Here is a 13385-nt window from a genome sequence, read left to right as displayed (position 1 = left end):
ATTACAGATAAATGTCTTACAATATATAGTCGTTTTATTGTTCATTTAAGTGCTTCGTTTCTGAATTAGGATGGATGTAAAGCTGATTTTGTTATTTTAGTTTTTATTATTATCCTTAAAAATAGGGAACTAACGGTTTGAGGAGCATAAAGCAGCATTTTCTTTATCACATTAAGGTGTGTTTAGTTTGGGGTTATACAGGATTATTGAGATAATGTCATCTTATATTACTTAATTATCATGTTTGCTTGTCAAATAATAGAAGTTTTTTGTAATCTTCAAATATTAATAGGAGGTGTTTGGATCATATAACGTTTTATTATAGGGGGATATTACATTAATAGAATAAAAGATCACTTTGAAGATTACTGAGAATGTTTAAAAAATATGTTTGGTTGGTTCGAATAAGTTAGTGAATAATATGTTTGGTTGTGAGGATAAATGGGTAGTTATGTTATGTGGATTATTAAATTGTCTTCCTTTTTAAATATTAATATAACAGTATTTTTTATTATTATTTTTTTTAATAATTTTTTTTTAACCTCTTACTTTTCAGATTTAGCAAAAACACCCTAGCAATCAAAATGTTTTAAACTTAACAAAAACACCCTATCTACCCTAAGCCACCACTAGTAGCCAGCCACCACCGTTGGCAATGTCATAAATCTAGTTATGACGTCAATAGTGCCATAGATTTGGCCGTTTCACGGCCAGATCAGTTGCCATTTCACAACGACATCCTTGGTTGTGAAACCATTGTTTTAAAAACTGGATTGGACTGGCCGGTCCAATCAATTGGATCGGGAACCAGTCACGTGTCCAGTTCGAGTCAACATTAAACCCGTTATTATACATTAAACCACTTTAACCCGGTTAAAACACAGATAAACTGATCTGATTTCAAAAACCCCTAACCCTACGCAATCGCACTATCGCAACCCATTCCATCTGATTTCCTTTCTCTGTTTCTCAGCTTCTTCTCTTTCTTAGTTTCTCTACTAAAATTTCTCAGATTTCTCAACTTCTCTACGAAAATTTCTCTTTGAAATCCACTCAAATCGCAATCAACTCCACTCCCTAAATCTGAAATCGCAACCATTCACCAAATCGCAACTAAACTCTCTGAAATCGACGACGATGTCTTCCTCCCTCATCGGAAATCGACAATGTCTTCCTCCCTCTTCGAAAATCGATGACGACAGCTCTATTCCTTACTGGAAATCGACGACAACAGCTCCATTTGTTGATGACAGCTCCATTCCTCGATCCAGGTAATAAACACGCCATTCCTCGATCTAGCTTCAATAATGATTTCGTTGCAAACTTTATCTGGAGCAATGTGTATGTGCATGTATTTTTTTGAATTCACGTGTCCTATTATATCTTAGGAAAGATTATGTTTTAAATTAGCAGAAAAGTGGTGTGAATCAGCTATATAATTTGCAGATGAGCAATTTTGTCAATTTTGTATTGACTGAATGAAAAACTTCTTTATTCTCTATGAAACCTATATACAATTCAGCTGTCAAAGAGCTCTCTTTTTCACTGGAAAAACAAATAAATTGAAAAGGCAAGGCTCTTCCAGTTTTGATCCTTGAAATCAAGTACCCTTTTTTTTAGTTTTCTTGTGTTTTTCTTGATGGGTTCTCACTCTTTTACCTTGTGATCTTGCTTTATGTATCTGGGTTTACGTTGTTGCTTTGGATCAGTGCTTGGTCTGGTCAGAAAGCTGTGATTTTTGTGATCAAGATCTGGTTTTTGTGTTCATTCGAGCCTTGATAATTTTCATATCGTTTGTTTTGATGATTTATGGTTTCCAGATTAAGTAGTTGAGGTTTGTGTATTCTAGTTCTTGGCTGCAGTGTGCGGCAAGATCGCATAGAGAGAGTGTTCCTTCTATTTTTTACTGAAATTTACATAGATGATGGTGATGATGATGAAGAATTTTGATGCTAGTGTGTGAAGCTCAATCAACATGGCGACGGATCAATGAAAAAACACTTGCACCAAATGTTTTGTTATTAATTATTATGTATTTTTTCATTTAATATGCAATGGATGAACACAATATCATGTTTTGGATTTGGACTTTAGATTGTTGTTAAATACTTAAATTATGTTGGGATTGTTATTGAATTTGAACTTTGAATCATGTTGGGTAGTAATGAAGTTGTTATTGTCTTATTTAAAAATTGGAAATCCTAAAAATAAAAAAAATAAAAATGTTTTTTACGTGATGATGATGTCACCAGTCCAATCGGAGGTCCAACCGATTAACCCGTGAACCGGAGAGCAGAGGGGTTGCCCGCCGGTCCGGGTTTTAAAACAATGCGTGAAACAGCTAGATCTGGATTTTTCTGGCCATGGATCTGTGATCCATGTTCGGAAAAAGCCTCACCAATGCACGGCTAGCGGCTAGCCATATACGGCCGGTCGTACTCCATTATGATGGACTTTTGGCAGCCTCCAACGACATTCGACGATGGCTAATGACAATAACAAGGGCAATATCGCTCGAATAATTTAAAAAGTGAGAACAAAAGTGTCTGCATGAGTGATTGGGTGTTTTGTAAATATTAACAAATATAAGGTTAATTTGGACCAAAGGCTCAAATGTTTAGGGCAATATGGGAAAAAAAATTCTAATACCAAGGTAAGTTTTATTAACAGCAGCACCCCAGCTACCCCACCCCAAAAGTATTAAATTATAGGAAATATACCCCCCAAATGCTACTGTTTGTTATAAAATATTCCGGAAATAATTTTTTTATAAACCAACCAAACATCGTTATCAGCTCAATTTAAAAAATATTATCCCAATTATCTAATATTAACCCGATCCAAACGAACCTATAGTAGTTACTGTTGGTAATATTGGAGGTAATCTAATTATCTCCATTTTCTTAGGTATTGTAAGATTACTTGGTTATCTTATTTTTATTACAATTTTACATTTTATTAATAAAATTTCTGGACGATAATGTCCTTTTTTTGAAAATCAATTTACATTAATCAATCATTAATATTTTACCATTGTTTAATTAAGTTTTTAGACAATAATGCCCTTATATTTAAAATAAATTATAGACTACCATTGCCACCTAGCCATCATTGTTGGCAGTTGGCCAACCACTGTCAGCCGCCATTGGAAGTTGTCGACAGTCATTGAGAGTCATCGATATGGTCGTTTTCGGCCATAATATGGTTAGAAACGGCCATATCAGCAATTCCCGGTGACTCCCAACAATTTCCAACAACTTCTAGCTACTCTAGGTGGTGGGAGGCGACGGTTAGCGGTGGTGGCTCGCAGTCAGTAGTGGCTTGGGGTGGGTGGGGGTGATTTTGTTATAAATTAAAGTTTTATATAAGTTGAGGTGTTTTGGCTAAATTTGAAATGGTGGGGGTTAAAAAAAATATTCAAAAATTAATAATAAAAATAATATTATATCAATATTTAAAAATGAGTGTAATTTAATAATTTAAATAACATACTCACCCATTTATTCATTCCAACCAAATATATTAATATAACATTTCTACCAATTTATTTCAATTAATCAAACATATTTCTCTAAAGATTTTTAGTAATCTTTTAAGTTAATCTAATTTTCTATTAATATAATATTTTCAATAATCCAACATTCTCTAAACCAAACACATCTTAACAGTTACTCCCTTATCATATGGACACCATAAATGCACATCTCTTGCCAAAGAATAAAGGTTCAATTTGAAATTTGACCATTGCTAATAATATGTATCAATTGAAAATTAATGTTGAAATAATTACACAAATTATAATATTTTATAGCACAGATATTATCAGTCATTGATTATGTGCATTCAATTAACAAGCACACAAGACATAATAATATTTAAAATTTAAATAGATAAAAAGAAAAATCATTCGTTACTATATACTATCCAAGTATCCATACAAATAATCTTCACACGCTTGCCTGCTTCCATCAGATGTCAACGGAGACACCTATAATTTATTTGTTTACCATAAAGAATATATTTAACCATCAATTTCCTAATATCAATCTTACAATAGATAGCATATGAACAGAAAAATTAGTTTTTATTTTTGAAGAATAACATTTCATTGAAATAATTACTTTAAAACCTTCAAGGTTTGGTCAAAACCGATAAACAATCCGTTAAAGTTGTCAATGAGGTAAAAGCTGACAAATTAAATAAAAGATTAAAAAATGTATAATAAGGAATTTATAAAAGTTTAAGAACTAAAAATTCAAAAACCTTAAATCTATCTCAATCAAAGCCATTCCTGCCACACCCAATCTTTCATTTCTAGGGGTGAGTAGTTTCGGGTACCCTACAATTTTTGGGAAAACCGGAACCACACAGTGCAAGTTTCCAGCAAAAGGAACTGGAATCGGAACCGAAACCTATCGATTCCGGTTCTTAAATTCATGGAATCAAAACCTGAAATGCAGGTTCCAGTTCCTTACCTGGGTACTTATAAAAAATCAATTATCCCCCTGTTAGTTTAAAAAATAACAAAAATACCTTAAAAGTTTACAAATACACCCCTAACAAATTAAGAAAACCTGCATTTAGCAGTTTTTAACTTTTGATTACTTATTTATTTGTGTCCAATGTGAATCATAGATCCTCTAATCTCTAGACAACACTTAAATACAATCAATTCATCACAGTTTATAATGTAATGTTATAGTTAATTAAGTAATCATACTATAAATTTATAATGTAATATTATAATTAATTAAATTTGCAATCATTTAATTAAGTAATGTACTAATGTAATAAATTACTAATATTTATAATATAATATTATAATTAATTAAGTAATCATTTGTTTATAATGTAATATTATAATTAATTAAGTAATCATATTATAGATCTATAATGTAATGTTATAATTAATTAAGTAATCATTTAACTAGTAATATACTAATATTTATCAATTTATCATATATAATTAATTAAGTACTAATTTATTATAGATATACTTAGAACTTGATAATTGAAGTAAATAACTAAATATACTATTTTTATTCAAAAATAATTCTTTTAATAACATTAAAGCACTTTTAATTGGTTCCTAATTCTAATTATACACTTAATTAATCAAATAATTAATAAAAAATTTAATATTACAATATATTAAAGTTTTTTATATGTAAAAATTTTAATATATATATATATATATATATTACTTTATATTTGATTAGATTATTATAATATATTAAAGTTTTTAAAATGGTGAAGTTTATATGTATAATTATATATATTTAATTAGGTTATTATAAAAATTTAATTTTTTATATAACATTAAAACACAGGTCAGTCCCATTTAAATTTTTTTATATGTAAAATCACGATAGATCCCCCATTGTTTATATATATTTTGTCAGTCCCAAGTTTCAAGACAGGCTCCATACCGAGTACCACCCGACCTTGGTTCCAACACAGGTTCCAATTTGGGTATCCGCAATCAGTTCCAAACAGGTTCCAAACCGGGTATCTGCTTCCGATTCTCATCCCAGGTTCTAGTTCTTGTTTCAATTCCTCCACATGTAAGAATCGAAATTGAAATCGGACCCGCACAATGTCAGTTCCAAAAAATTGGAATCTGAACCCACTCGCATAGTGTCAGTTCTCGGTAGGTTCCGATTCCAATTCTACCCATGCTCTTAATTCACCCCCACACCCATTTTTTTTTATTACAAACCTAGTAATTGGACTCAAAGACAAGACTGTTGGGTATAACTAACCCTAGTCTTTAGCACTCATAACAAATCAAATTTTATTGAACTCACAACTAAAAAAAAAAAAATGGTGGTTGTGTAGATATAGCTATGATCTGGCCACCGCTTGGGTGGATTGGGCTACCAAACTGCGGCACATAGAGGGAGTGACTGAGTAGGAGGAAAGAAAGAAAGGAAGAAAAAGAGAAGGAGAAGGAAAGAGAAGAAAGGAAGAGGAAGAGGAAGAGAAGGAGAAGGAGAAGGAAAAAGGAAAAAAAAGAAAAAGAGAAAGGTAGGAGAAAGGAGGAGAAAAGAGAGAAGAAAAAGATGAAATGAGGAGGAAGAAGAAGAAAAAAGAGAGAAAAAAAAGAAGGGAAGAAAATTTGGGCTACGGGTTCGGTATTGCCAATTGGGCATTAAGGTCATTTTATCCTTATTATGTGGAAACTAACGAAATTGACAAACAGTAGGAGTTTTGCATCATTATTGGTACTTGAGCACTTTTATTGATTTTGACCAAATATCGGGGGTTTGAAATTATCCCATAGTTCACTTATAATTTCAAGAAAATCCATTAAACTGATAGGGGTGAGCACGGGTAGCCAGTAGAACCGGAACCTAGGGGTAGAACCGGAACCGGAACCTACCTGGAACTGACACTGTGTGGGTAGGTTCCGGTTCTGGTTCCGATTCTTATGTGTGGAGGAACCGCACACCGGAACCGGAACCTGGAAAAAGAACCTAAAAATGGTACCGTGTTTGGAACCTGTAACAGGTACCCGGTTTGGAACCGATTTTGGAACCTGTTTTGAAACCTGTTTGAAACCTGTTTGGAACCTGGACTGCAATGAAATATTTGTGAAATGTGAATAATGAGGGGTTTCTATTATTTTACATATAAAAAAAAAAAAAAAAAATAAAGTAGAAAAATATTAAATTTTTAGAATAACCTAATTAAATAAATATACTAATACAATTATACTTATTACATATAAATTACACCATATTAAAAACTTTAATATATTAAAGTTTTCATTAATTAAGTGAATAATTGGAATTATGATCCAATTAAAAGTGTTTTAAATTTTTAATATTATTAAAAGAACTATTTTTTAATAAAATAGTATATTTAATTGAATAATAATATATTTAGTTAGTTACTTCAATTATCAAGTTCTAAGTATATCTATAGTAAATTAGCAATTAATTAATTATATATGATAGATTGATAAACATTAATAAATTTAATTACTAGTTAAATATCATACTTAATTATAACATTACATTATAGTTAAATGATTACTTAATTAATTATAATTTTATAACATTACTTAATTGATTTATAGTATAACTAATTATAGCATTACATTAATTGATTACTACTTAATTATTTGACTTATAAGTTATAATATTTAGTATATTACTTAATTAAATAATTAGAAATTTAATTAATTATAGCATTACATTATAGATTTATAGTATGTAATGTTATAATGAATTAAGTAATCATACTATAAATCTTTAATGTAATATTATAATTAATTAAATTTCTAATAATTTAATTAAGTAATCATTTGTTTATAATGTAATGTTATAATTAATTAAGTAATTATACTATAAATCTATAATGTGATTTTATAATTAATTAAATTTCTAATTATTTAATTAAGTAATGTACTAAATTACTAATATAATGTTATAAACTTATAATTAATTAAGTAATCATAACTATAATGTAATGTTGTAATTGATTAAGTAATCATTTAACTAGTAATGTATTAATGTTTATCAATTTATCATATATAATTAATTAATTACCAATTTTTTACTGTTATACTTAGAACTTGATAATTGAAGTAAATAATTAAATATTATATTATTATTCAATAAAATATACTATTTTATTCAAAAATAATTATTTTAATAACATTAAAACACTTTTAATTGGTCTTAATTCCAATTATACACTTAATTAATCAAAATTTTAATATTAATATATTATAATATATTAAGGTTTTTTATATGGAGTAGTTTATATGTAATAAGTATAATTGTATATTTATTTAATTAGATTATTGTAAAACTTTAACTTTTTCCATTTTAATTTTTTTATATGTAAAACTACAATAAACTTCCATTCTTCACAGATATTTCATTTTAGCCCAGGTTCCAAAACAGGGTACTCGCTACAAGTTCCAAGCAGGTTCCAAGCCGGGTACCTACTGCAGGTTCTTTTTTTCGAGTTCCGATTTCGGTTCCTCCACATGTAGGAACCATAATCCGAACCGCACAATGTCAAGTCCAAAAAAATGGAACCGGAATCTACCCATACAGTGTCAGTTCCGGGTAGGTTTCGGTTTCGGTTATACTCGCAAGTTTCGATTTTATCCGCTACCCGTACTCACCCTTGTAATGCCTAAGAGGCTAAGAGTGACCTAGTAATTTAGTGGGCACTTACTAAGATATAGAAAATGACCTCCCTTGAGGTTTAAGGATATTATACCTAACACCCATGATCGAAGAGAAATAATCACTGACCTTGAAATTTTCTTAAATTATCACATTTTGTACATGTTTTCAAAGATATTTTTTACAAGGGCAAAGTAGTTAATGAAACATGTCTTGTTTTTGTTTTTAGGTGCTGATGTGTGAGCTTTGAGAATGTCCTTTTGTACGTTTTGTTGTAATACAACCATCTAATGAGAATATGTAACTCTAATGATACAAACCTATTTTATCATTTATATTGTATTGCAACAGAATACACATAAAACTTTCTCTCGTGATAAAACTTTTTTTTTTTTTTGGGTATGATAATTGGTGGCCACCCCTTACCCTTGCTACAACTTGAATCTAAATATTATGTAATCTCCACCCAATATTATGTAATCTGTAACTGACATAATTAAGAAATTCAAGAGATCGTACACTCCCTATATAAAGACTGCAACTCCTTAGTGATAAATCAATGAATTGAAACATACAATTCTTCAATTTCACAATAACAAGCAAAATCCACAAGGGCAATAGTTCTTTTTCACAAATTTAGTCAATCTTGACCATTACAGAACAGAGGGCAGTATATAGAAAACCTTATCATTCAACTATCTTTCAGATTTATAATTCTAGTATAACGTAGAACATGAAACTGCAGTCTTTGCCACCTAAAAAAAAAGATATATTTATAAAAAGAGGATATATATGGAGATGGCAAGTCATGGGATATTAAAGATTAATAACCGCAGAGGTGCAGAGGTTTATCCGCGAAGCTGCTGTATCCCAAACGAAATTGTGCATACCATAAGCCCCATTATAGCAAGAAATCCATATTTCCTGCACATGAACAAAAGAAATGAACTGAATAAATCACCAAACTCAGCATTTCAGGTACTGTAAATAGAGCTTTCCAGTTTGTATTTGACATAAGGCTTCAACATAGTTGTTGTGAGAGTTACAAAAAGCTCAAGATCAAGTCGACACCTTTCAACTACAGCTAAACAAATATGTTAATTTTTTTTTTTCATATGTATTTTTACTAGTTTTATGAGTACCCAAACATTAAAAATGCTCATCACTCTTTTATAGTAAATTAAGCTTTCATGATTTTTCATTTTCTAAAATCTTCTTTAAAGGAAGCTTATACGAAGTCTACTAATAATTGGCGTCATTCTATGATGTTAGTACAATATGGCGTTAACATCATTGGATAAAATGTTTCCTAAATAACTGTTCATCTTCATCTAATGGTTCAAATACATCTAGTATTATACCATACAATATCCTAGGTTTTTCTAATAATTGATAATCCTCGCATAAAACATGTTATCATCAAACTTTTCACTTTCTTCATATCCCTAATAGCAACTGATATTGGCAATGGTTTATCCTCAAAGGGTCAGCAGTGAAAACTCAATTATATCCCAAAATTCTGCTAAAAGATCACCACTCTACTTAACATACATTCCTTCCCATCCCCCTCTTATGCATTAAAAACCTAATGATCAGATATCAGAGATTACCAAGCAGTGCAAAACTGTTTTTCAGAAAATGCATGGCTTATAATCTCTGGAATTAGACTATCCAATTTTCTTTCTTTGGTTACAATGAATGCCTCCTTTTTCTCTGGGATATATTTACGTAATCATCCTCACTCATTATTATAGATTTTCATGATTGTACTCTGGAGATAGATTTTATAAGTAGGAATGAACATAAAAAGGGAGATCCACAAGTATTAACATTGCATACTTTTGAAGAAAAATATGATCAGCAAACCATAGTGACTAGCAGGTAAGTTAATGTGTATATAGTTATGCTATGTTCATTGTGTTGATATATTTGACCAAGGATATTATAGAGAATGAAATATAGTATATCAATAAAGAAAAGCAATCAAGTGAGGGTATCAATCTGCATTAGGAATTTACTTCACATTTCTCATCTTGTGCTTATTTCTGCCTTACTAAATTGTACATTTTATCAATTAATACAAGTTTGATGTAGCTGTATAGAGATACCATGTCATAATTTAAAACACTGAAACTTTCACTTCACAAATCTCTACAGGACTACAGTTATTTCACTTAACATTTCTCAACAGTGTTTTCAACTTTAGAAGCAAGTTATTGCATTGCAGCGTTTCTTCAACTTGACCTTTTGTTTATTTTGAGGTGCTTCCTTTTGCCACCTATTAGCTTAATATCTAAGTGTCGTATAAAATGCTAATTGCAATAGTTTACCTAACAAGCTGCGGACTTTCAAGGACATCATTTACAGCCCTTTACGTTGAACCGGCATTTTGATATTCTTTTACTGCCACAGCCAAGGGTTCAAGGAAGGCAGGACAGAAGCAAAGGAAAAGACTAAATGGACTCATAACTCTACACAACTAGAAACCAACATTTTAGCATATCAATTTGAACTGACTGAGGACCAATATTTCATCACATTTCAATCACACTTGTCTCTATACTGTCAGCCTGATTCAATAGGAATTCACCTCCAGTTGAAACTTTTTTATACCTTTCCCCTTTGCATATGAAGTACCCTCTTTCAACATCAAAGGAGTACGAATATGCAATATTCAAGCGTCTTTGTAAACTATGATAATATGGTTTCAAAAATTGTATGCCTATCAATGTTTTCACAATTTTCATTGACACGCTACACAAGAATAAACATCAAAAGACCTGTCTAATCCTTTTATTTATTCATTTATTTTTAACATTTCTGATCCTTCATTGTCTTGTATTGTCATTGACCACAAACAGCAGATTAACAATATTATGCCAACACAATATTGGCTTTAATTTTCCTTCAGTAGTAAAAATCAATATTAAAAACTACATTTTAAAACTTAAGACCACTAAAATTTTATCTATGCACAAGTATGTGGATTAGAATATTTTATATTAAAGTAATAGAAAAAAAAAAATCCTCGTATATAAAAGTGTATCTATAGAGATTATTAAACAACGAGAAAGTGATTGAGTAAAAGAAAGAAGAAACAAACCCAATAGTGAGGCGCTTTTGAGGATCACCGGTTGCATAACCTTTGAAATAGAAAAAACGAGTAACAGTATAAAAGAAGCCAAGTGCAGCACATATACAAGGATGACTAATTCCTCCCAAAATCATCAGCATGAAGAACATAGATATAAATTCCAAAGAGTTCTGATGTCCTCTCTGCACCATCAAATCCAAATACACAAATATTTTTTCGTTACAACAAAGAATCACCCAAAGATTAATATAGTAACATTTCCAGCGAGTCAATTACCTGAACACAGTTAAACAACTTTGCCTCTTTGTTTTCAGATTCTATAGCATACAGGGTCGGACAAGGAACGTTGTATCTTATTTTTTTTTTTTTTTCCAAACAGAAAAGATCAGTGGAGATAAAAAATACCCAGAAAAAGAAAGAGAAAAATGGAGATGAGAAGAAACATACTTTTTGCGGGCTTTGCCGACTTGGAAGGTCATCCAGAAATTCAGAAAACAGTAAAAGACAAGAACGATAGCAACGTATCCGTATTCTTTAGGGAGCAGTTGAGCTCCGGCCATGATGATGAGTTAGTTAAGTTAAACACTGACTTGTGTTGATAGGTTTCTCTCTTAGATTTGGAAGGTTGACCGATACTTGTTCCAGGGTTTATCTAGTGTGAGAATTGAGAAACAAACGGCTGGGACAAATTCCACGGCTGTAGCCTCTTTAACTGACAAGGTGATAGAAAAACAAACGGCTGAGACCAATTCCACGGCTTTGGTTTGGCCTGTGTCACCAAGTGATTCCTTAATACTTCGGCTCCCTCGGAAAAAAAATTTGGCTCCGCCCCTGGTTAACATTCTTTAACGCGGGTTAGACTTTTGGATAATTTAATCACTTATATGATTGTTTTGGGTTAAATTGTTTTATTCTATAACTTAACAGGCCAAAAAAAAGGCCCCCCCACTATTAAATAAATAATGTTTAATGAATGACGGGCCAGAAAGAAATTAGGAAGTTACACTTACAACTTACAAGGGCTAAAATATTACATTAAAAAATTGGGGTGCAAAAGTAAATTTATAGGGATTAAAATGATATTTTCTATACGAAATTTAAAAAAAAAAAAATTGGGGTCTGGGGTGGCCATTTCGCCACTGATGTTAACCGTAATAAGTTTATGAGTTAAGATTATTTTGATCTCCGTTTCCTTTGTGAAAGGATAACCCATATATGTGTTTGAAATAAGTCAACAATAATAAACAAAATGGTGCTGGCCATGAAATTTAGGTTTGGTGTAAAGGTGAATATGTATGACTTGATACAAAAGTTTTGATCATAGCAGTTGGGTTTAGCCATTCGTGGGTTGGCTGGATTTGGCTTCGAAGCCAGATTTGACTTCGCGAAACCAAATCCTACTAGGCTGTGTTTTAGCTTGATCTAGCCAAATCTATTTTTTTTAGTGTGTAAGATAAAACTAAAACTGGTGGCAGGACAACCTTAATCACATAGTTAAAATGATTTGACCATTATACCATCTTATTGTGAAAAATTATTCACCTCCATTAGATTTTTTTGGGTTATTTTGTCATTATGGGTCTCTGCTGTAAGTTATCTATCAACTTATGATTCTAGTGTGATAATACTAGTCATGGTATGAATATTTTACTTTGAATATTGCACCATCATTTTTGTTTAAATTTCTAGTGTGACGACTCTTTGTCGAAGTGACCACTTTTAAGTAAGTCAGATTTCTGTTATATCGTGTGGGCACTTCAAAGTCTAAGTGGTCACACGCATCTGACATATATTTTGCATAACACGTATTGCATTACAATATTGTATTAAACTGTCTTTTATTCTCTTTTGATATATTGTTTGTGGTGCATGACACTTGTCATTTATTCATGTAATGTACTGGAAAGTTTGTTTGCAAATGTCGGTGGTCCCAAGAGAATTGAAATAAACTTTTTCATAAAGGTAAAACCATAAAACATATCGTTGGTCACTTGTCCCCTTGCATTGGCCGGATATTTTCTATATAATCTCTTCTCCAATGTAATTTCATTTTAAGCCTTATAATTCTCTTAAAAGTACTCTCATATTCTAAAGGGCTTTTTTTTTTTTTTTTTTTTTTAAACATCCAGTTTCATATGCTTAGTAGG

At 31.0% G+C, this 13385-nt stretch overlaps 1 protein-coding gene across 1 annotated transcript; it reads right to left on the bottom strand.

Annotated features, from left to right (window-relative positions):
• Nucleotides 1-8913: 8913 nt before the first annotated feature.
• Nucleotides 8914-11821, bottom strand: LOC116124581 (microsomal glutathione S-transferase 3-like). Its single transcript, XM_031410307.1, has 4 exons — nucleotides 11686-11821; nucleotides 11515-11590; nucleotides 11248-11420; nucleotides 8914-9068 (listed from the first exon to the last, which is right to left on the bottom strand). Exons 1-4 carry the CDS (start codon nucleotides 11796-11798, stop codon nucleotides 8993-8995), a joined length of 438 nt encoding a protein of 145 aa, XP_031266167.1. The 5' UTR covers nucleotides 11799-11821; the 3' UTR covers nucleotides 8914-8992.
• Nucleotides 11822-13385: the final 1564 nt, after the last annotated feature.

Source organism: Pistacia vera, unplaced genomic scaffold (assembly GCF_008641045.1).
Source record: "Pistacia vera cultivar Batoury unplaced genomic scaffold, PisVer_v2 Contig153, whole genome shotgun sequence".
NCBI lineage: Eukaryota > Viridiplantae > Streptophyta > Magnoliopsida > Sapindales > Anacardiaceae > Pistacia > Pistacia vera.
This window is presented reverse-complemented; position numbering and strand designations above follow the sequence as displayed.

Excerpts from the sequence above, each read along its gene's own strand:
- LOC116124581 (XM_031410307.1), bottom strand. The coding sequence starts at position 11,798 with ATGGCCGGAGCTCAACTGCTCCCTAAAGAATACGGATACGTTGCTATC. Across the intron at positions 11,591-11,685 it reads GTCGGCAAAGCCCGCAAAAA|ATACAACGTTCCTTGTCCGA; the intron begins GTATGTTTCTTC and ends AAAAAAAATAAG. Across the intron at positions 11,421-11,514 it reads AGTTGTTTAACTGTGTTCAG|AGAGGACATCAGAACTCTTT; the intron begins GTAATTGACTCG and ends TTGATGGTGCAG.